The sequence below is a fragment of the Pinus tabuliformis genome, chromosome 6, assembly GCF_031772625.1.
Source record: "Pinus tabuliformis cultivar Carrire ecotype Pingquan chromosome 6, CPIR1, whole genome shotgun sequence".
NCBI lineage: Eukaryota > Viridiplantae > Streptophyta > Pinopsida > Pinales > Pinaceae > Pinus > Pinus tabuliformis.
In genome coordinates this window covers 1,213,629,952-1,213,655,787 of record NC_142292.1, presented here as the reverse complement: position 1 = coordinate 1,213,655,787, position 25,836 = coordinate 1,213,629,952, and the positions used below count along the sequence as shown (strand labels likewise).

The following is a 25,836-nucleotide window of genomic DNA, read 5'->3' as shown; positions in this document are numbered from 1 at the left end:
CCTATTGCAAGGTTCAATAGGATGGGGTGTGATCCTTACCCTTGTAGTAAGTGGATCTCGCTTATTGTCCTTGGATATAGGGTGTTAATTGAGATCCCAAATGATGATGATTCTTCTTATTTAGATTCAAGTGTTAAACATATGAGAAAATATGAGTAGAGATGAGATATGACTTGGTTCAATGATTATGATGATGGGACTTTTGATATGTGATTCATGATGCAACTAAAACTTTCTCACTAGTGGAGAGGGAGTGTTAATTTGGAAGCCCAGGGACAAATTGCCTCCTTTGGATAACCTTCCGCATCTAGAGAAGACCCTCTTTTCCCTTGGAAGAATTTAATTTGGTCAAGGAAAAATATTATTTTTAATGAAAAACCCACAAGTTCACAAAAGTACAGGTCGACCTAAAGTCATAATTGGGTCTCCATAGTCTCATATAAATACACTTCAAGGGCACCTCATTTGGACGTCACATCAGCACATTTCTTCTTCTCTCTCCTCCCTTGATTGGTTCGTATATGTTTGAAGAAAGCAGTCTAAGTTCACACGTGTGAAGGGAAAGAGGCCCAAATCTGAAATTCTATGTTGACTTTTTGTTTGTGCAACCATTGTCCATGTTTGACTTGCCATTTTGACTTGCTTTGACTTGGAAAAAATTGATTTTTGGAGGCTAAATTTCTTGGTGAAGGAGCCAAATTTTTATGGGCACTTTAACCTGTGTTAACCGTAGGCTTGTTGACAAAAGTTCAACTACAGAGATTTGAAGTTTGACTATATCTTTCTCTCTCGTTTGACCGAGCCTTTTTGGGATTGTTTTGATTGAAGTTTGACCAACAAAGAAGGTCGAGTTGTTTTACTATTGATTGAGCTCTTTTGGAGGTAGTTTGATCATTGACTTGTGGATTGGTTAGGCCATCATTTGTTGTTGTTGATTGTTATTGAATTTGACAGAATTTGCATATTTGACTTATTGGCTAGATTTGAATTTGATGCTCATCTTTTGTATATTGGTTGATTGGTCTCTTGGATAGTCGAAGGATTGACTTTGACTCTTTTTGTTGGTGATTTGGAACATTCTATCTCTTTGCATAACATTTGATGACAATCTATTAGAAGAAGAATTTGAAAGAGTTTTCCACCTTGTGGAGCTTTTCCTTGGTCTTTGACCAAATCTTGTGTCTCTTGTTATTTCCCTTGGCTATCTTCTATTATACATTGGATTTATTGTTCTATCTACAATTTCTCATTGTTATCAGAAGATTAAATTTATTTAAAAAGTGATTGCTAATTGACGAAAGAATTGGGCTAAGTAATTGTGCTAGCATAGAAAAAGGGAAAATTAACATTTGTATCAAAGGTGATTAATTGAACATAGGAAAAAAAATTGAGGCATGGATGAAGTAATTGTTTTCATGTATTCACAACAAGAGAAGTAATACAAGATGAAGGAGACAATGTACTGTTTGGAAAATCAAGTTGGAAAAGTACTTGAATATTTTGGCATTCCTTTGGAGGGAAATGTAAATGCACCCCCGCCAAACTACATGGTGAATGGATCCTCCTCCCATTTGTTTTTGAAGGTCAAGAACAAATATAGGGATGAAGTGTGCCCAAAGGGAAAGCTTAAATCCAAACAAGGGCACAAGCAAAGAATAAAAAATAAACACAACAAAAAAATACAATAGCAATTTTCCTTGAGAGCACATTTTTATAGTTTTCCTTTGCAAATTAAGCTATGTATTGCCGATTTATTTTATTTTTGGGTGAAGAATTTGACCAAATTTTGATAAATTTCATATTAAAAATATAACCATCTCTTAAAAAAACAACAATCTCTATCACTAATGCACAATTCTTTCAATAATCATATGTGCAAAATATTTAATAATGAACAACAATGCCTTAACTAATGTCATTCACTAAAAATACTCTCAATTATTGTGCATGTAGACCAACCAAGCCAACAAATAATATTCACAAAAATATCATTGGTTGAAGGCTTCCAAACAAGGCTTTAGATCCAACCATGGTATATTAACAAGTTATCTTGAACCAACTTTGACTCTTCTACAATCATCATCTACCCATTACTCTACAAGTGTGACCACAGGGTGATACAATAAAATTATATTGACCTAGTCAATTAGATCAACCTAACTTCATCAATAGGATATAGCAATCACCATCACTTTTATATGGAAGTGCCAAGAATCTCAACGTTGTTTCCCACACTTCCAAGAATATAGAAGTGCATAGTCCATGGTCAATAACCAATACTAGTCTCGATCACTATCATGCAAATAGTGGATCTTGAAACCATGTCTATAATATGATTGATTTGGGAAAGCCTTACATCTTGAAAATTTGTTCTTACTAATTGCATACACTTGTATCCATATATAACCTCATCATACAATAATCCATATATCATCACCATTTCCAAAACAAAGAAACACATGAATCTACATCTCTAAATGAATATCAAATCTAACGTGTGCAAAAGGAAATTGCATAGCTACCATAATTAGGTATGATATAATACTACAACCACAAACTAACACCATCTAACACCATCAAATACGTAATAGAAAAAACATATGCTACCAACATATAAAAGCAAAGGAAATCACACAACTAACATCATCACATAGGAAATAATATTATAACCACATAAAGCAAAGGAAACCACATAAATACCATCATCACGTAGGATATAGTACTATAACTGCATATTAACCTCATCATAGTGATAGAATACCAAAACCATGATAAAATACTGAAACCATTTCACTAACATCATACAAGATGTAATAGTAGAAAACATACACTAATAACATAATATGGTTAACATTGTCTAGCTAGGCACATCAAAACATTAGGCAACAATATGTCGAGGTAAACTACAATGCATAATTATATCAAATGTTAAATCTCACAAAATGCTGAGTAAAAAAAATTACTTTGTATCCCTTCTGGGCCTTAGCACATTATTATGTGAAATAGCTCCTCCTGTCAATATAACAATTTCCAAGCATATCAATTATCATTAATTTTATAAAGGTACTTCTTTGTTAGTAAAATTTTCCATGTAAGAAAAATCTTAAAAAAATAAAACAAGCATAAAAGTATTCAAAATGTTTAAAAATATAGGGTAGGGCAAGCTTTAATGAAAATAATTAAGAATCACTTAATAAAATAAAGAAAGTTGGTTGCACCAAGAGTTAAGATATGCATTTCAAAATCTAGTGTGATGGAGATGTTTAACATCCAAGCCTAACATTGATGTATGTCCACCTAACATAATGTTTTAAAAAATTAAAAAAAAAAATCCTAGTACAATGATACCAAATGACCTATAGCATCATGTTTATAAACAAAAAAAAACTTAATGTAAAAAGGGAAATTAAAAAAAGAAGAAATGAATACCAAACATTAACATTTTAAATACACGTGGTTTAAGGGGTTATTTAAACTATGTGTCACCAATGTTGTTAGGCATTTGGTTAGTTTCATGCTAGAAACTATGTGACACTACATTGATAAGTTTACTAGGATGCAATTTTAGGAATGTAGGGAAGCATTCCTTTGGGTTTTCCTACAGGAATTTCCCATCTATCTATCTATATATATATATATATATATATATATATATATATCCAAGGAAAACATTGTTGAATACCCTCTACTTCTCTAAAATAATTGAATGGGCAACTCAACCGTTAGCCTTAATGGCCACTAGTAACCCCAATGCACTAAACTAAATTTAAACTTGTGACATATGACCTCTCAATCTTCAACATGTCTAGAGAAAATGGTTCAACCAATTAAGCGAACCATTTAGACTCTTCAAATTTGAAGGACATAGGGTGAGCTTTAATCCACTTATGTGTGTATGAATCACAAGAGAATTTAATATGGTATCTTTGGTTGCAACCACACATTCAATCACTTCTTACAATTTAACCCATGACTCTTAAGAGAGCTCTCATGATGCACATACAAAAGAGAATTTAATATGGTATCTTTGGTTGCAACCACACATTCAATCACTTCTTACAATTTAACCCATGGCTCTTAAGAGAGCTCTCATGATGCACACGCAAAAGATAAATCCCTATTAAAACACTATTTTTAACAAATTCATTTTAATATATTCATAGTTAAAACAAATTTAAAATCAAAATAAATATACATTAATTAATAAAATAAAATACTAAATGAAAATGCTATATATTATTTAAATTTGAGATAAATAAATTGAATATTATAAAAAAATAAAAATATTCAATGTATATAATTTGGTTTATTTTGAGCCTCTGAGGGTAAATCAATTGGTGATGACAATGAAAATGAAGTGCTATGTGCGAAAATGTTTGAGGTCCAAATCTCATTGATTCACTTGTGCCTATAGAAGGGGCATACATAGGCACCTAGAGGTTTTAGTGGTAGCTGTTTGAATCGACCCTGTATCACATGAGTATGAGACTAATCTAGTGGCTAATTCCTCTCGATACATTAAAAAACAATAACAAAATAAAAATAAAAATTTGATTTATTTTGAATGGCTGAGAGACATGATATTATCCTCCTCATTTAAGTTCAATTATTATAAATGGCATTATAAACTTTATTATGGTTTCTTCCAATATTAATGTTGAGTATATATGATTTCTCTAAAACAAAATTGTATATATATATATATATATATATTCACTTAATATTACATTTAATTACATAATTACATCCACTTTGTATATACCTAAATTATGACACTACCCATTAAGATACTCTAAAAGTCAAAGATTTATCAAAAGCCTCATGAAATTTATATTTAACATATACATATATGATATTAAAATTTAATTAATTAAATTTGAAAATATTTGAGAGATATTTTTCAAATTTGTTCGATGATAAACATTTTAGTATTATTGAATGTTGATATATCAATAACATTTCTAAAAATTAATAGATGGACATTTACAAGGGTAATATTGGATATTCATACAAAAAAATGACATTAAGATTTATGCATTAGGATATTGGCTTAGTTTTTGTTAGGTGTTTGCTTGGTATTCTTCCCTACGTAGTTGGAGTTCTCTTGATAACCTGGAGGATGTCGCTCATGATGGTCACATGGGGAGATTCGCTTGCTTGGAGAATGCCTTAAGAGGAGTGTTGTGCATCTTAGAGGAGGGCATCAAAACTTAGAAAGCATTAGTGTTGTTTTTCCATGATACTAGAGTCTAGAATAGAATCTTAAATCATTGACGCTACCAATCCAAGTATTACAACAAGACTCCTTTGCACAGTGAAATAATAAAGAGCAGTAAATATACTAGTGCACAAAATATACACTTTTTAAAAAATATGTACAACAACCCAACTTTGTTATATTAATCAAATTGATAATACAACAGTCTAAGCCTCTCGTACCAGGGATAATGGCTCTCATACATCCATTGATACAAGACTATAAAACAACTAGGGATTGGTGTCTATCATGATGACCACCAATCTCCCTTAATCAAGATATTCTGACCATCTGGTTGTGGGGCACTCTCTCAACTACTCTTGGTCGTATCCTGAACACATTTGCTTGGTCCTTTGGCTCTCGATCTACAACACCTACCTCTATCAATGCACTAAGTCCATCTGACCATTGAATATCGGTTCCACCTGCTCTCTCGTTGACCGTTATTCCTTCAATGCATCAACACATAAAGACTCTCGTCGAGTTGTTCACAAGTTTGTTTGGGAACAACTCTCAACTTCCCACTACTGCTCCTCCACTACTTAGGGACTTCAGCCCACTATAGTCTTCCTACGTTGCTCGAATGAAGACTAAAATAGGTCACAGAGGGCTACCACCCATCACTGCAAGATTTCTTTCTCCCACAATGAACACAAGCTAGGAGGATTACCCTTCTTTTCTTGTAGATATCCTTCTTCACAAGCAAAGTCTAGGGATACAAACTACTTTCGATGATCATACCTACAAGCTCTTCTTCTACCACTTCTAACAATCCCTTAGTCCTTCAAGGGATTTGTTTCATAGGGCTTGAAGCAAGCTTCTATAATCCTTGCAAGTTGTTCTTTACGCTGCTCCAACTCTGCCACCTCTAGTAGGCCTAAAGTCCTTCTTAGGTTACTACATTTAGGGATCCAATATGGTCCACTCTCATGCTACCATCTATTGGAAAATGTAACCAGGTTCGGTCTTCATTTAATTTATTTGAGTCATCATGTAATGTACTTGTCAAAAGAATAAAAAAAAGGAATTATTATTATTATTATTGTGACTTATTAGAGAATGGGTTTCATGCTTGGGTCACCATGTTTTAGGTCAAAGTCCCCCTTGAGGACTTCTAGGATTTATTCTAAGTCAATAGAGTCATTTTTCTTTTGAAGAGACCCTTCTTGGGATTTTGAATCGTGTAAAAAGTTTTAGTATTGAGTCAAATACGATTTATGTATCCTCCACACCAAGTGAGCCTAGAAGAAGATCAAGTTAGCCTAAGAAGACTACTTGACCTCACATGGAGCCTATAAATACAAGCACATTGAATTCATTTGGAACACACTCTCTTACAAGAAGTTTGATATCTCTTGTAGCTGGGAAAAGTGCGAAGTCTGTTGTCGGGAAGCCAAAGTAAGTGCGAGTTTGGGGAAGTCTAGGGAGAAAGGAAAAATCAAAATTTTGATGCCTCTCTCTCTCTCTCTCTCTCTCTCTCTCTGTTTCTTGTCATGTATTGGGAGATTGAATTTTGCCAAGTTTCAGTGTTGTCAGAAGTTGCTGCCTAGTCAAAGTTGCTAGAAAGGGGTTGAAATTCTGGGAGGCTGAATTGGTGTGGAGGGAAGGTATGGCCTTGGTCTAGGGTGAAGAATCTCAAATAATACTATTTAAAAGAAGAATTTCTTGACTGGGTTTTCCCCTTGAGGAGGGTTTTTCCCTAGCATAGTGCCTACATCTGGTGTCTATTGTTTTATGTGTTGTTGCTTTGGTAATTTCTTGATGAACTAAAAGAAAGAATATATAAAGAATCGTAATAACAAGAAACATCACAATTAATTATCAAGAATAAGAAAATATTTCTGCCTTTCTGATTTTCTAACATGGTATCAAAGCTTTGGTGAAGAAAGTAGAAAAAAGGCAGTCTCAAGCACCTGATCAAGGAACCATTCAAAAGGGTTATTTCATGGAAGAAGTCCACTATATTCAAGGAAGATGTCTAACACAATCAAGGGAGAGAGCAAACTTGAAGGAGCCTCAAAATAGAAGAAGTGGAAGAAAATGATTGACCTCATCCTTGAAAAGAACAAGGTACTAGACTTGGTCAAAGAAAAACTAAATAATCCTATAGATGAATCTAGTGATGCCGACAAAGTAAAATTCAGAGAATTAGAATAGGTGGCCATGACTCTTATGGTATAAGGAATAAAGGGAAATCTTGTCCCATTTATAGCCTATATCGATCATGCTCAGGAAATGTATGAAGCCTTGTTAAAGTTATTCACTATTATGAACATTGGTCAAGTGGCAAGCTTGAAGAATGAACTAAGGACCACAAAGATGATTAAAGAAGATATAGTGGCCTCCTTCTTTGTGAAGATGGAAAGAATCAGAGATGATATTTTTTCCATTGATGAAATTGTTCTAGACAAAGAACTCATGATCATTGCCCTATTAGGATTGCCACCCTCTTGGGGTGCATTTGTTACAGTTCTTAACAATTGGAAGGAAGCTCCCACCTTTGAAGAACTATGGACTACCTGCAGTAAAGAAGAATTAAGGATCTCATTAGTCACCAATCCTGAAGGAGTATGAAATTCCTACATTGCTCAACATCAAGGAAGGAAATCGAAAGGACCAAGGAAGAAAGTTGACATATCCAAGATAGAATGTTATTAATGTCATAAGAAGGGTCACTACAAGAGTGGTTGTCTCGACAGTCCAAAGAATAAGAAGAGAGATATTGATCATGCTAACATCGCTGAAGAAGGAGACCCAAAGAAAGCAAAACATGAATCTGATATAAGGGACTTACATTATTAATTCATTTGCTTTTAGTCTTAGATATTCTATTTTGTACGAATAGGTTTTTGCATGTTTTTGGAGAAGGCATTTTCTTTTGTTTTATAAGTTTATAGGTATCCCTCAAGCTTTGGAGGGAGCCCCCAACAACTCCCAAAGATAAGTATCTCATTTCCTTTCAGTTTTTGGTTTCATGTACTCATTTAGTTTTGATTATATAAAATACTAATCACCATTCTCCCTTTATTGTCTTGATTAGGAAGACATATGCTATATTCTCAAAGAGGTTGAAAGAGGACCCCTCAAGACAAGGTTTGTCAAAGAACAAAGGTATGCTTTAAAACATTGATTTCTTTTGGTTATTCATTTGGCAATCTAGTACTAACATTGTTGTGTCTAGCTATATTTAATCATAGTCATTCTTGTTTTGGGTGATTCGTCACTTGATAAATCTAACCACCCCACTCATATTCTTAACTTATTTTGTAGAAACCTATATAGGTTCTGGAAAACCCTAACCTAAGGGTATGCTAATATGAATGACTGAAACCCTAAACTGGTTAGGGTTATTGAGAAATGTTATTTGCAGTCTTAGTTGATGATATCATGTCTAGGATTTTAGTATGATCATGAAATCTTAAAGTTGAATGATGTTTGTTTGAGATATCAGACCTTTAAAATTTTGGAATAGTAGGGTTTGCTTTGCTAAGTTTTGAACCCTAGATCTTTAGGGTTTGATTGAGCCTATAAGAAAAACATTTGTTATATGGTTAAAGTAAGACCCTAGGAATGAAGCCCTAGGTATATATATGTGTACTTTTGGTCGAAACCCTATCTTGGTCTAGATCGATATATGTCTAATGTATTAATGTTGTCTGGCATATGATATGCTTATGCATGATAACGAATTCCTAGATATTTGTGTTGACCTAGTTATTGATGGTTATAAGTCTTAAGGTTTAATATAAGTCCTTGTCTAAGATTCTAGAATGATGATATTTTGAAATTTAGGGTTTTTCAACTAAACCCTAGTAGTAGTTAAATTCTCTAGTATGTGTGATATACCAATATGAGATTTATTGATTTATGAAATTGTGAAAATGAAATTCTAGGGTTTTGGAACTAAACCTTAGTAGAAGTAAAAGTCTCTGGTGTATGATGATAAAGTGATAATTTGAGATTTGTGTAAGACTGTTGAAATCTGAGTTTTAGTTGTGATTAATGTTTGATTGAAAATCTAGGAATTGCAACTAACCCTAGTGGAAGCTAGTCATGTTGATGACTAAGTTGTGATTGGTTTTGATTGATTAATACTCTTGTATGAAATCTAGGATTTTGTATGAAACCCTAGTGGCAAGTCTAGCATATGAATTTTGAAAGTTGTTAGATGCCTTGTGGATCTGTATTTGTTTAAATTTTTTCTAGGGTTTATGTTGCAGGAGGGTATGTCATAACTTTGGAAGAAACATTGAAACCCTAGATGTAATGAAATTTGTTATGAAGTAGACTAGGGTTTATCATAAAGTCCCTAGCAAGGTGTTGAAGAATATATGTCTCTTGTTTGTAATTAATTTTTGGTATCTGATATATACAAAGTTGAAATGATTGTATGATTATGATATGGCTAACTTCATGCTTCTATAGATTTGGTTGTACTTGCTATCTAAGTTGTCCAGGTACACAATCTTAAATATGGTGAAGATACTCCTTGATGTGATAAGCATGATGAGGATGATAGTAACTCCGATGAAATGGTTGGAGGCCGTGAAATATTCTCTGATGATGAAAAGAAGAAGCTAATCTCCATGACGAAGCCTGAATAGAAGAGATCTCCTTAATATTAAGAGGGAGTCTAGATATTGAGATGCTCCCTGGTTGAGAGGGAGGGCATATCATAGTTTTGATTGGAGAATGAAGGATATGTTGTTGCATGTGAAGTAGGAAAGGAAAGTGTATGATTAAGGAATCTTCTATCAAAGATTCAGTTGAGTCCTACCGCATTGAGAAGCAACATTTGTTGTCTGAAAGACCCAAAGGTTTGTATTTGATTATGTACATATGAAAGTATATTATTAATTGGGGTTGTGTTTGTATAGGTAAATCTCTTAAAGGTTTTTGATAGCATGTTGGTTACCAGTCAGTTAGATCAGGAGAGATTTGTGGCCCTTGAGCTGCTGGATCAAGGGGTGTTGAGGCTTTGTGAGTGAAGCATTTCCTGGGAGGACATCTGGTCGACACTTTGTGTTGATGTCTAGGTCCCGAAGTTGGAAAAGGTGGTGTTGATTATAGGGCTCTGTTTTTAGATACACACCTAGATCTTTGGGTTAATGGTTAGCAAGTAATATTGATGGTACCTAGAGAGGTTGAAAGATTGGGTCCATGTTATTCCCACCCTGATAGATTTCCTTAGTCAGGAATCTAGTATGTGGCATTACAGTGCCTAAATTATTGAGAGACCAATGGGTAGATTTCCCTGGTCAGGAATCTAGTCCATGGCATTACGATGCTTAAATTATTGAGAAACCAATCGATAGATTGCCCTGGTCAGGAATGTAGTCCATGGCATTGCCATGCCTAAAGTTCTTCATGGCTCATATAGTTTGAGATATTCCATTGTACTTGTATATGATGAATACCTCCCTAGTTAAGAGGGAGTGTTGGAAAATGTAACTAGGTTCTGTACTCATTTAATGTATTTGAGTCATCATGTAATGTACTTGTCGAAAGAATAAAGATTTTTATTATTATTATTATTGTTGTGACTTATTAAAGCATGGATTTCATGCTTGGGTCACCATGTTTTAGGTCAAAGTCCCCATTGAGGACTTCTAGGATTTATTCTAAGTCCATAGAGTCAGTGTACTTTTATTGAGACCCTTCTTGGGATTTTGAATCATGTAAAAAGGTTTAGAATTGAGTCAAATATGATTTATGTATCCTACACACCAAGTTGGCCTAGAAGAAGATCAAGTCGTCCTAAGAAGACTATTCGACCTCACATGGAGCCTATAAATACAAGCACATCGAATTCATTTTGAACAAACTCTCTTACAAGAAGTTTGATATCTCTTGTAGCTGGGAAAAGTGTGAAGTCTGTTGCTAGGAAGCCAAAGTAAGTGTGAGTTTGGGGAAGTCTATGGAGAAAGGAAAAATTGGAATTTTAGTGCCTCTCTCTCTCTACTTCGTGTCCTAGATTGCGAGATGGAAGTCTTCCAAGTTTCATTGTTGTTGGAAGCTACCAGTTGGCGGAAGCTGTTGCATAATAGAAGTTGTTGGAAAGGGGTCGAAATTCTGGGAGGCTCACTTGGTGTGGAGGGAAGGTCTGGTCTAGGGTGAAGAATCTCAAAGAAAACTATTGAAAGGAATAATTTCTTGACTGGGTTTTCCCCTCGAGGGGGGTTTTTCCCATGGCATAATGCCTACATCTGGTATCTATTATTTTATGTTCTATTTCTTTGGTAATTGCTTGATGAACTAAAAGAAATAAGATATAAAGAATTGTAATAACAAGAAACATCACAAGTAATTATCAAGAATAAGAAAAAAATTATGCGTTTCTGATTTTCTAACACCATCCAACAGACCATGACTGTCCAATACACTATCCAATATGGACCCTTCAGATCTTCTCACACACCATCCAAACTTGACTGGTCTAGAGCTCTGAGAATGTCACCCTTTATTCTAAAATAAAGGAGCTATTGCATAAATATGGGCTCAATTTTTTTTGTAGCATCCGATCACTGGTTAGGGCATCCATCCACTTTGGTTACCCTTACTTTTGGCTACTAAAAAAATTCCACACACTGTCTAACCTAGACCCTCATCCATCTAGCAAATAAATCACCTCAATTCATCATCAAACATACCTATAGGATGATGTGGCATTGTTATAGGGTTCAATCGCTGGTTAGGGCTTCTGACAGTCCATGTCATCCCTCCCTCCAAGCTCCAATATCTTATTCTCAGTTTTGGCCTACCTTCTTTAGAGTCCTTCTCCCATACGTTGGCATCATAGAAGGAGATCAACCTTCGTTTAGGCATTACAACCCTCTCCAACCTAATTAGCCCTTCCCCAAAGCATAGTATAGGTATTGTATAAGTCTGTGGCTCCCTAAAATAACCCAAACAAGGCCTCAACCTCTTGCAACAAGATATATCACTATGTCCTACACAATAGAGGTAAACAACCACACACATTACCCCACCAAATCATCCCAACCATGCCCCAAACAAATCAACCTTACTGGAAATTATGTCGGCTCCAAAAATAGTCATGAATATGTTATACTATCCCTTCTGCCAAATAGAGGTAGTCTTCTTCTAAGATGCCTTTTGTTACTCTAGGATGATGATTTGAGGTCTCACACACCTCCTTTTATAGTTTTCTCTGGGGATCCAATGAATTCCCTTGGTGGGCTTGTCCAACTATTATGAGGGCTAATATTGTCCTATCCGACCTCAAACATGAGCCACAAGCCGACAACAAACTTCAAAAAATAATATCTTAACTTCTAAACCTCGTATTTTTATGATTTTTGTTACCTCGGGTTACCCTAGAGGTTCTCTATTATCTCCATCAATCACATGTCAAAAATCCTCATGGTTTTTGCCCCAACACTTTTGGGTACAGAACCCCAAGCTTTGGTTCCAATCCCACAGGTCGACTTTGTGGTGCTCCAACCTCCAATCCCTGAACCCTTGGAGTACCTCCCAAGCTACAAATATAGCAATGGGTTAGCCTAGATTCGTGTATGAAGGCTTGGAGTTTGCTCAAGGATGTCTTGTTTGTGATAATGTTCACATAGGCAGAGTGCACCTAGTGGAGTACATGGCTTAGGAGATATGAAATCTATATGGGCTTGCAACGAAGGGGTGTGGATGAAAATTATGTAGATATATCATCTTTGAGCCCTTATTGTATACAACATCACTTGGCAATTGACATATTTACACTTGGAGTGGAGTGCTTCACTTGTGTGAAGATAAATGTTTAATATAGGTTTCTTGCAAAGGAATTGACCCATATTTTATTGTTGGCCTCCCTTCCCTCCCATATATCTAAAGGCACAAGAGATTCCTTCCATTCATGATCATCATTATCATACTTTTCTCTTTTTGCTAGGATACATGAGAAAACCCTAGAAGGTATACATAGGAGGAGGATGTCTTTCTTGGAGAGTTCTCTTGTGACTAAAGTTTACTCTTGTAAATAAGAGAAGAATGAATATGATCACCACTCATTGTGCTTATCATTATTATTCACTCTTGAAACTGGGAGAAGCACGCCAATCATATTTTCTCTCTCATATCTTGATTGGTACTTAGTTTCTCTCTATTTAACTGTCACTAGGGTTTCTATATCTTCTTGGAGTATCTTGAAGTCCAAGGTTATAGTTTGTTCCCTTGGAGATCTAAGATCAAGATTTTGAGATGAAACATTAGGATGTTTTTAGTGAAGAATAATATGAAACATATTACATTGGAGGAATTTTTTGTGTGATTCATGCATGCTTGAGCTCCTTTAGTTGAACTAAGGTTTTTATTGGTTTTCCCTAGCTAGGGTTTTTGAGAGCTAGTGGAGTGAACTACCCTTTTGACAAAGCTACATGTACAACAACTGCCCAATAATGACATTTTCAACTATCCAATACTTCCATAAATTTTAGATTTTATTTTAAATTGACATAAGGGAAATTATGTTAAGTGATTTAGCATTCTAATTGAAAAAGATAAATGTTAGATTATTATTTGTTAAATGGCAACTAGGGCCAAACTCCACATGGGTCATCTTATTTATGGCAACCGATATTTTTCTTGATTCCTCTCTTCGAGTTGTGTGATTGATATAAATATCATCCGATTTTGACATGTACAAATGAAGTTATGAATTTATTTTGATTATGGTCAAGTTGTCAAGGTCGACCAACAACTTATGTAGGCTCAGCAGCCCAGCAGTCATGTCTATTTATCTTCAATGTTGCATATAAATAGAAGGTGACTTAGCCTCATTTGGACAAACTCATCTTCACACTTCTCTCTCTCTCTCTCCTCATTGATTGGGTATGGATTTCCAGGCCTCTCTCTCTCCACATGTCCAAAATTTTAGGAGAGCGAAATTTCAGGGGAGCGAAATTTTAGGAGAGTGAAATTTTAGGAGAGCAAAATTTCAGGAGGCAGAAATTCCAGGAGACTGAATTTCTGGACAGATCACGAAGCGTTGAATAATATGTGTTGACCTCCTTTGACTACATTTTTGTGAGGGCTATCTCTGTTTGGGCAAGCCGCATTTCTAGGCATTGAAATCGAGGCTAAACGTTGATTGTTGACTAGCGTTGACTACAACTGGGGCTAACAACAGGTGGGCTGTTTGACCAAACTTTGACTAGGCTGAATTTGAATGTTTTGAGGGTTGTTTTATCTTGCTGTTTGGAGGCTGATGTTGACTAAAGTTGACCAATTTTCTGAGGGTTAAATCTGCCCTATTGACCAGCGTTGACTTTTCTGGTTACGGCTCTTTTGCTACTGTTATAAATTATCATATTTGTAAATTGTACTATCTCTGTCGACTGAACTATTAAAGACTATAAGAAGAATTAATCAAGGGTTTAACCACATTGGGGTTTCTCCTTGGGTGGTGCCACATCTTGTGTCCTCTTGTCTCAGCTTGTCTTCTACTGTTTATGTTTATGTTTTATTTGCATTTTACTATCATGGTGATGTGATTTCTAAACTAGATATTCATATTGGTCTAATTAAGAAATTGAAATAAAATTTCTCTAAAGCATAAAAATACCATTGTTGCCTAAAATTAACACTATTGTATTTAATATTGCATATCAGAGTTTTTAGATCTAGTTTATGCATCATAAGATTGCCATAAAAACATTTTGGTATCTTTTCTCCTTGGACTTTCAAGAAGTTTCAATTGTTAAGGATTGAAATAGAAACCACTTATCATTGTTTTGTAGCATCTCAAAAGTTAAATTCATAGGGAAATGATCTAAGAAACCTCTAAAATAAAGGTGAATTTTCTAAATTGCATAATTTCAGTTTCAAAATTTCAACATTAGGTTGATTTGATTTATAAGCTTAAAATGATATGAATATCAACACATGATTGATATGTATAACCCAATTAGATCCAAAATAAATAACTAAAATTACATCAGCAAGGTTCATTTAGCCATGTAATGGCCCACTTCCACCCCCTTACATTTGATTACATAAATGTGTAATAAAATGTAATAAAATATTTATAACTTCCACCTTGGTAAAAGTCATGGATACTACTAATAAGTAAGCATAATGGATAGGTGAATATATGTGACCATATAATAGAATCCTACCAAGGGCCCAAGGCCAAGACCCCACTAGTGAATGTGCAAGTAACATATGTACAATAATATTCATAAGACCTAAATGAAACTTAGATGTGAATGCAATTCCAATAAATTTAACAAACATGAGTTGGGATAGACAAAGGGACCATGGACTAACATGAGGTGATTGGTTAAAGGATTAAAGAGAATATGAAGAGGGAATGGATTTTCCTTCATTACTTAAACATTATGCCCCTACCTTTAGAGTACAATTCAATTTTTAGAAAAATAACCTTCTAAATTATAAAGTATGCTTCCAATTAGAAAAATGACACTAGTCAACAATCTAGAGGAGTTTTTGAGAAGGTGATGCCTAGCCTCCCATATATGGGGATCATAAAAGGATAAAAAAAATTCTTTTAGAGGGAAGATCTCTTCTCAGTTTTTATCTTTACCTTGATCACTTGGCTCTCATCCTCTAGGTAGTTGGTGTGATTTTTTTATGCAATTCCATAATGTTTTTTGTTAATGAGAGTGAATATTAGAGAATACCCTTCGCATGTCAGTCCATGACCTCAACATAAGGGTGGAAACACCATTGAGTTCACTACGATTGGGAGGAAAATCATTCCCTAGCATCCATTCCACATGGTTTAACTTTAGGGATAAGTAACCTTTTTGTGAATGATGTGTTTGATTGTTGTTATAATTGGTATATTTATGTTATGGACAAAACCATCACATAATATTTAATAAAATACTTGAGCTAAATGTTATAGATAGCATGAAATTGCAATAGAAGGATAAAAATGACTTTTTGGAATTTCATATTGATGTTCTATATGTTGAATTGATGTTCTCTATGCTTTTTTTAAAAGATCTATAGGAATCAGTAACTAGTCAAGATTACTTGGGAAAAACCCAAGTTCAAATTTGTTTGGTTGCCACTATAAACCATAGTCTAGTTATCAACACCTGACTCTAAAATCGTGGTTTGAACTAAGGCCAAGATACCTTGAAACACCCAAAAAAGGCATCTCTACCTTGGGGCTGCATATCCTTCCAACTAAGTCATAGCAAGGCACTAGTTCATTGGGGATTGAACTTGATTAAGGTGAATTTGAAACTTACCTCAAAAACATTCATCATATATGCTGCTATTCCACAGTTATGTAGCATCAAATGTAGAAGATTTGTGTTCCTAAGTAATATGTCCCCTCAAGTTCCCCTCAATGAGGCTATAACAAATGTTGGATACACTATAAAATGATTATTGTACTTTTCAATATGCTTGCAAAGTGTTTGACTTAATATCTAAATGAATTTGTAAGCATAAATTCTGAAAATGTGTGAGATCAATTTTATTCCTTGGTACTTGAGTTAAATAATTCCTAACAATAGAGGTCGTTCGAAAAGATAGTGAATTTTTGGTATATCTCCAAGTAGATATGAGTTGCTCACTATTATGAAGTTTAATGTGTGAAATAGTAGTTCCACTAATTTATAATGCAATGATTTTATATGAAAATGGGAGGCATCTTAACATTGGTGATAATTCATTTAAATTTTAAATGATTGATTTTCTTTTGTAAAGCAATGGAATCGATGAGTAGTTCATAAATGTTATTGATGGCAGTAGAACGCAATATACATGGAAATATTCCATTGGGTAGAGCTTGAGCAACACTAATGATACCCATAAGGATTACAATAACAAGTCAATTTTTGTCTTGTGCTACCATATGTCTTGCTCAACCCACTAAAAGCCTTAGAAAATCCTTCCATTGCAAATTGCATAACCCCAAGCTCATTTTTTTTAATTGCAATGTCAATAATAATAGGTAAAATTAAGCATAGTGATTTCAATAATTTAAATAAAAAATTTGAGGAACAACATACAACTCAAGATATTGGAACTCTATGTAATAAACATGGAATACTAAAGGAAACATAGAGAAATTTGTATTCTAGGAACCCAAAAGGCATTTGGGTAAGCCCAAATAACTATGCTAGTTTGTTGCAAAGTTGCATCACATCAAAAGTTTTGGAAGATGGAAATCATGGGGACATGATCAAAAAAATTTGAGCGAGCAACATTCATAGGATATAACCTTGTTAATGTGTATGCAACATACAAAAGTTTGTCAGAATGTTTGAACAAAAATTGGTTTGATGGGCATTAGTGATTGTAGTGTATGTCCAACAAGGCACAATAAAAATGATTTAAAGTTGTTTTAGGCTATGCAACTAGATTTTATAAGGGTGAAAGAATTTTCAATTTCACGTGCTCTAGAGGTGTGCTCTAGCATGGAATTTTTGAAAGAAGGTCATCAAATTCATGTTTGCATTGTCAAGGGTCTCGAGTTAAGTTCTTTTTTGGATATGTTAGATGCAAGTTTAAGGTAAAGGCCTTGCAACTATTTGGCTAGTTATAAAAGGAAGACTTGAAATGGCATTGTATCACCATTTACACTATATTTGTAGTGTGCACTAATCTCATGGCTCTAGAAGAGGGAAATAAATGCCACGGTAATATAGTAACAACTCAGACTGGTTGAAATGTGTTTGTGGAAACTTCCTTAATATGTATGGATTCTGGAAAATGTGGGATTGTGTGTGATGCAAGTGGGTGTCATGGAAAACTATGATTTTAGAGTATGCTCAGTAAGAGAATGTTGAAGAATCCATAAAAATCTTCAATGAGATGTCAATAGAAGGCTTCAATGTTGAGAAGTTCACATATGCCATTGTTGTTAGTGCTTGCATAATACTCTCGTCTTCAAGGGGAAAATGAATTACATGACCAAGTCATGCAAAGTTTATTTCTTTTGCAACTTGATATAATGAGAAATGGTCATACATCTCTTCACCATTCCAAGACTAACTTGCCTTGAAGGTAGGAGATTTTCTTCCTCTGACAAAAATGTTGTTTGGGAACTTGAAACTAGAGATCTCTTCCACCAAACAATAATCCATTCATCAAAAAATGCATTTATAGTAACCTGTGGCGAAGTATTCATAATTGTATTTTACTCTTCTTGTGCGAGAGCACATATCAACCATTGTAGCAATGATTGAAGCACTTCTACCCCCTGGTGTCACCTATGCAATCGACAATTTTCTCTTGTCCTCTACAATGCTATCATTGTCAAACAATAACAATAACTCAAGTTGATCTGATGAGACTCTTATGGATTTGCACATGTTGAAGCTTTGCAACAAGTTCTTGCTACTTTAGTATCTAATCTGCAAATTTAGAGGTGTTGAGAGTTGTGTCTTTCTTATCTATATTGTGAAAGTGACTATTTATAATCAAATCTTGGTGAAGATGCAGATATCAAACAAAACACAATAGATACCATTGAAAAGTCTGTCATCCCACATGTCATCAAATAGTAAATGAATGACCAACATCATAAAGAGCCTCTTTGGCTTCTAAAGTTCAAAAGACAATTTCATTTTCATCCTTTGTATTGTTGTAACATCGATGTCCCTATGGTAGATGAAAACGTGAAGAAATGTTTCATCACAATTCCCTATCTGATTTGATATCTAAATATTCTAAATCCTTTGAACAACCATGTGAAATTCTTAGGATTTTTAGTTGTATGCTTTCTTATATTTTTGAATAGGCTCTCATATTCTAGGTATTTGGTCTCACTATGAACACAATTCTATGATGATGGATTGTTTATTGTTTCTAGGAGTAAATGATAAAGTGAAATCTTTTCTCATGTTATTCTATGAGCCAAGGGATTGAATCAAGGGTGCAACCCATTGGATTACCTATGGTTGAAAGGAAAGTGAATGATATAGGAAACCCTTTGCTAATGTTATTCTATGAGCCAAGGGCTTGGCTTATGGGTGCAAACCATTGGATTACCTATGGTTGAAAGGAAGGTGAATGATAAAGGAAACCCTTTGCTCATGTTATTTTATGAGCCAAGGCATTGAATTAGTGGTGCAACCCATTGGATGACCTATGGTTGAAAGGAAGTTGGTTCCCTAACATCCATTTTATGTATTTATTCAACAATTAACTTCATATGAAAGATAAGTATAACTTTTGTAATTAAATATGTTTTTATTAATAAATTTCTACTATGTACAAGCATGAAATTGCAACAAAAATATATAAATGAATTTCCAAAATTCAAGTATTCATGCTCATGTTACTAATCCATTGCTTTGTGCATTACAAATATAATTTTTGTGATTTTAAATACCACAAGAGCTATGTAAATTGACGATATAGATTTTGCAATATTAAATGCCTCATCCTCTAGACAAGGCCATAAAAGAGGTTGGGCAAAAAGTATATAGCATGATACCACCTCCAAATATGAAGGATGTTTTGACTAAATGTAACCTTAACATACTGAGTACAATTCATATTCATAATAAACCTTAATAGAATAGACAAGAAGATTGTGTATCAATAAGACCTTGCATGCAAAAGGAAAGAATGAAATTCTAATAAAGAAACTTAAAGTCCCGGGTTTAGTAAAATAGGTTATGTGTGTGTGTGTGTGTGTGTTGAAGGAGGATGAAATACTAGCACGGGTATTTTCTCTATGAAGTTGGCATATTCAACATAGATGGTAGAGGATTTCAATGGCTCCCCTATTTGGTGGTGGTGTTTTGTTTGGAAATGCCATGGCCTATTGAAAGGTAAAATAAGATTGTAGTTAGCTTTATACAATTGATTGTTAATTTGGGATGGAGTCGTCTACCGAGGCAAAGGAATTGCTTGGATAGCTAAAAGTGGCTGGAGTCCGAGTAAATTTTTTTCAAAAAATCTTGTAGAGGCAGTGTTTGAATCGTGTTTTTGATGGTGGAAATGGATTCAGCACCATCAAAAACATCTAGGAAAGCTAAAATTTTGAAGTTTAACAACTATAACTTGGATTTACAAAAATCCTTGCCGAATTTTCTCTAAATTTTACCGGAATTTCCATAACTTTCCGGGCAATTCCTCTGGCTAATTAGACTACGGCATTTGGGATAACATTATGAGACATGGTTGGATAGGTCCCAGCCAATGGGCATTGTGCTGCAATAATGAAGCCATATTATTGTTGAATGTTATTATTCTCAACATGTTTGATCTCTAGCGAGATCCTGATTCAAACAATCCAAAGCTAGATGGGATAAAGCTACACTCGTGGCATGTGTTTTGGATTCTTTAATTCATGGTTTTCTGGGCTTTCTGGGTGCATTTACCCATACCATCTGGTGGGTCGACAATCTTGCAACCTTTTGGGACAAGAACATTCCTTGTGAGGTACCGATAGGGGTTATCAATTCTATTTATAAAACTTTCAAGACTAAAGCAAGACAAAAGAAGCTAAGAGTCCCGATTATGTCATTATTGGAGGACAAAGTGCTGTGGGGCTTCTTTAATGGAGCAAGCTTGGATCAAGTATGTGGCACTAGGGCAATTTATTTCTTAACAAACTTCATTATCTTCACATTGGTTATTCTCTAGGAAGGAGATCAAATAGCGAGGAAAAATTAGTGGCCATATGGGCCTTGGTCAACACAACAAACAAACACAATGTTAAGAAAATTTAGATTATGGTTGACTCCAAGCTAGTGGTTGATTATTGGGTAGGAGAAAAAGTTGGGTTTTCTGCCCCTCATCTGTGCCATCTTCTCAAAGTGATTAAAAGGGAATTTCTAAGGGTGGAATGATATTCCTATAAGCACATATATACAAATATCAAAAGTCTTACCAATCACTTTTGAAAAGGTGTTGTACATGGTCCAATTAAAAAGACTTGTGATCTATGAATTCATGGGAGGATAGGCCCATGGGGCATCTATGTATACACTTTCTTTTTTGTTATAGTTATAGAAAATGATCATAATTTTTTGAACAATCATATTGAAAAAAATGTACATAGACATCTTTTTCTTTAAAAAGAAAAACTAAAAAAAACCCTTTACCTAAGTCCTCATAATCACACGAGTTTGTATGATGAAGTTGATTGTATAATACATTTTTTACATATCTAACATCTACTTAAAACCCTCACTTCATTTCTCCAATCATAATCGCAACCAACAAAAAATTTACATGGTAGTCAGTCTGGTCTCTTTAAAGGGTAAAGTAGCAAAATAAACTACAATTAGATGCTTTGTATTAAAAAATAAAAATAGGTTGTTTTGAATATCTACTTACCCACTACGAAATAAGATTCCCTGTGGTTTTCAAGTTCATCCCCTATAATTATCTCTAAATTCCACATTTACCACCTAATCTTGCAGATCTCAACATTATCGCAAAATTTAATTCAATCGCTTAATCTTGCAGATCTCAACATTATCGCAAAATTTATTTCAATCGCTTAATCATTGGCGATGCATTGCTTCATACCCATATCCAATCAAACTAAACTTGCACAGCACGCTTTATACCTATTCTGAACGATATAGTTATTCCATTTATCAGTAAGTTGAGCATAGAAATATAAAAAACTTACTGTAGAAGATGCGATGCAATGGTATTCGAACCGCGGTCGCCGCTAGGCATTGACAACTGCACAAGACCATTCGGAAGGGCAGGGAACAGAAACCTTGACGATGCCGTCATAAACGGAAGAAACTTCAACCTCTCGATGATCATTGTCACTTTCATTCTCACTCTCACTCTCACTGTCGCTGTAGCTGTAACTGTAACTGTAACTGAAACTGTCAGTGTGATGGTGGCACAGAACAACAACCCCATCCTTCAGGCCATGGAAAGGCACGTGTCTGGTCAGAATATCAGGGCATTCACAGAAATCACTCTCTGCCTTGTCCAAAATCTGATAAACCCTAACCCATTCTAGGGTTTCATTGTCGAGCCTGCTGATCGATAAGTATAACCGCTCCGTCACCGAACCCCATACAGCAAACGGTTCCGACATCTCCACCATGTAAATGCCATTTTCATCGCCCGGGACGGCAAATTTATTCGAAGTGAGCCGCGGAACGGGTTCCAGAACCCTAAGCAACCAATTATCCTCTTCCCACACATTTGTGAGAGGACAATATGAATAAGCTTCAACCGCATTCCGTTCCCGCAGCCACCCTCTCACAAACAACTTACCGGAAACCACGAAGAATACGTCGATAGTCATGGAAACCGGCATACTGGAAACCACTCTCCACTCGTTCGCCTCGAAATCGTAAACCTCTGCAGCCACGAGGTTTCCCACGTTGTGGCCGCCGAAACCGCCTGCGACGTATAGGTGGTTTCCGATGAGACCCCAGGCGAACTCCCCCCGGGGGGCGAGCATGTCGGCGCCGAGGGTCCATTTCTTAGTGATCGTGTTGAAGATGTGGACACTCTTGGAGGCGCGATATGATGGCTCTGCATCCGGCGCTCCATGGTGGCGGAAGCCACCGAGGACGATTACGAGGGCGCCATGGGAGATACAGGCGTGGCCCTCCAAGAATATCATTTCGCGTACGGAATCATTGGTGAAGGTCGTTTTGGACTTCTTGTGGGAAAGGAGGTCAATCTCTGTGCATTCCACACGATTGGGAGGGCCATCGTAGGAGATGGCGAGAAGGAAGAGACTAGGGTTTGTGAAGGCTTGTATTTTTCTCTGGGTGTGGAACTGAGAGAAGGGATTAAGGAGCAGGCTTCTCCATTGGGAATTGACGGCTCTCATTGAAAGGTGGTAGATCCGAGGGACTCGAATGAGGCAGCAGATGGCTAGATCGTTTGGGAGCCCTGGGATTAAGGTGTTTCCTTCTTCCATGCTTCTGATCGTAGCTGCCAAACGACTCTTGGCGTTCTCTAGCCAAACGATTCTCCGCGTTCTCCTTCGGCTTTGAGGAGAGTGGAGGACGAGTTGATGGGTTTTAGGGTAAGGGGGTTGATGGGTTTTCTATTTATAACAGGTTTGGCCGTCTATTTATTAATCTCGACGGGATTAACCTTGCACGTAACGTTGAAAGATCGCTCAACTTGCCTCCCACCTCTTAGATTGACACATTTTGATCTTGGGTATCTTCACTATGTAAGTCTGCAAAATACGCTCCTCCTCATAAGGTTGAATAAGATATATGAGGTTCCGCTACCTCCAACACATGCTCATCAAATGTCTCTTAAACTGGTAAACAAGGTAATTCAAGAGTCTTTGGCCCTCTCCTAAGGCCATTGTGAGTTGGATCAAGAAGAGTTAGCAAGTATTGATTAAATATAATTAAATAGGTCATATTTTTATAGCACCAAAGTGTTATACTTGAATTGATACCTCCATGTGGGTGAGGCTCAAGACCTTCCACTACATTGTTGGAATAAAGACATCATGAAGAGCATAGTGAACACCTTTGGAACTTATATAGATGAAGTTGAACCAAGAGAGGAATGTTTTATTGAGCTCATATATGCATTGAAGTAGTTTTGGAAAAACATTTACCTAAAGTGTTCCAATTAATTCTTAAAAGTTGGAAGAGCATCCATTTAGAGGAGTATGAATCCTCTCAAGTGAAAATAGTGCTATGAACATAAACATTTTGTGAAAAACTACCCAGAAAATGCAACCACTAAGCAAGGATTCCATGATAATGACTAATGGTGAGAGTAGGTAAAGGAGAAAAAGCCCAATGACAAGTAAACAACCACTACACCACAACCTAAATAAGTGCCAACCTTAGTAGCAACTTTACTACATTTTGGATCAACTTGAGTTTCAAGGCATCCTTCTTTGTCGTGCCCATTAAAAGATCTAGAAACATAAATAAATCTCCTCATTCAAATGGATAAAAAGTGTCAATATTAGTCTCAATAGTACCAAGTATAAACTTCTTTCTCATGGTGAAAACATACCCACCATGGAAATAGTGGTAATTCCCCTTTTCAACATTGGAACATATTTTGTAGCACCAATCTTGGAACAAAATCTAGATCTGATTTCCTCACAATTAGTTAAGAGAAATATAACTTGTTAAGTATGTATTTTCATTGATGTCAAGTTTAGGGGGAGCTTATTGAACATTTTGTCATTGATGTCATTATTGTAGTGTTGGGTGTGTGTTTTCATGGCTTGTTGAGTGTGAGTTGTCTAGCTTGATGTCATGGATGGATTTGCATAGTCCATCTTTGATGCTATTTCTTTAGTGCATTATTCCAAATGATAATCAGAAGTGTATAGTTTTCAAGCCTACTCAGATACCTTTCCAATGGTATATGGAATTTTGTCTAAATCCAGATAATGAGAATAAAATTGGGTTTAAAAAGAAGTAGTGCAAGCAAGGTTACAATCTAGTCACGGTTCCTGACCTGCATATGCGTGGATCATGGGCCCCTTATTAGATCGACATGAGTCATTTTTGGCTTAATATCAAAGCATAATCTCAGGAGTAAGAGCCAATGAGCAACAAACTATGCTCCTTTTCAGAGACTCTAGTCATGGAGAGCCCACCGATAAGTTCTCATGAGCTTAGCGCCCATTGAACAACCCTCATGGATCGCATCGTCAGATCAAGAAGCTTGGCCAGATCTATGATAGGAGGGGGCCCAAGCTCATCTAAAGTTAACAGAAAGGTACACCTATGGCTGTTGAAACCATCATGGTTTATCGTTGACCATGTGCCAACTTATGATTGGTTGCAAGACCTCCCATGCAATACCTGTAGTTTCCTAGGAAAAACATTATAGGTGGACCCCAAATGATGTGTATGCCGGGTGGATTGGATGATTTTGACACCACATGCCAAGATAGTTGAAATGGAAATTTGTTTGTGAGAGAAGGCATGTGGATTTGACATGTTTGACAAGCCAAATAGACAGTTGGCGAGTGACATGTGGCAGGAACGCGTATGTTGGAGGAAAGGTGGAAAACATTTATTAGTTATAGTAGATGGAATGTATGCATGATGTGGAAAATGAAGTGGATCGTGGGTCCCTCTCCATACTTGTTATCCTGAAGGTGTTATAAACAACATAATGTAGAATACGACTAACAAGTGACACACTAGAAAATGGAAAAAATGTTGTTAGGTGTAGCAAATGGGAAGATTATTATCAAATGACACATTCATCTATTAGAACACCTGGTTGGAGAGCATTGCACACAACACCTAACTTGGCCAAAAAGCAGTGGCTGAAAGACATAAATTGTCATAAATGGAAACAAATTGAGAGGGTAAAATCAAGTGATGCATCCATAAATCAAACCACCTAGCTTAACTATGTTAATAGTAGTGGATAGTGAAACAACTTGGGTGATGAGTGGTGATTTGATAATGGACGAGCCTAAAGTCATAACCCTCAGTTGCAAATTCTAAGAGATAAGTACCTAGAGGCCTATCAACCATCAGAACCTCAGCTTCAGACCTTGGTGCTCAAGCATTAAAACTGGTCAATCTGTCAATTCACTGACAATGGCTAAGCTTGTGGTTTTAGCACCTAGGTCATATACATTGGTGAAATACAAAGCCTAAGTGCTAAGGAAAAAATTCGTGGTCTCGGGTGAAAAA

General features: G+C 35.7%; 1 protein-coding gene across 1 annotated transcript; it reads right to left on the bottom strand.

Annotated features, from left to right (window-relative positions):
• Positions 1–2,785: 2,785 nt before the first annotated feature.
• Positions 2,786–23,443, bottom strand: LOC149263065 (F-box protein AFR-like). The gene is made up of 2 exons (XM_089387057.1): positions 21,846–23,443; positions 2,786–3,012 (listed from the first exon to the last, which is right to left on the bottom strand). The coding sequence occupies exon 1, from the start codon at positions 23,109–23,111 to the stop codon at positions 21,888–21,890; it is 1,224 nt and encodes a 407-aa protein (XP_089243183.1). The 5' UTR covers positions 23,112–23,443; the 3' UTR covers positions 2,786–3,012; positions 21,846–21,887.
• Positions 23,444–25,836: the final 2,393 nt, after the last annotated feature.

What these genes read in the sequence shown, in the direction of transcription:
- LOC149263065 (XM_089387057.1), bottom strand. Translation starts at nt 23,111, where the DNA reads ATGGAAGAAGGAAACACCTTAATCCCAGGGCTCCCAAACGATCTAGCC.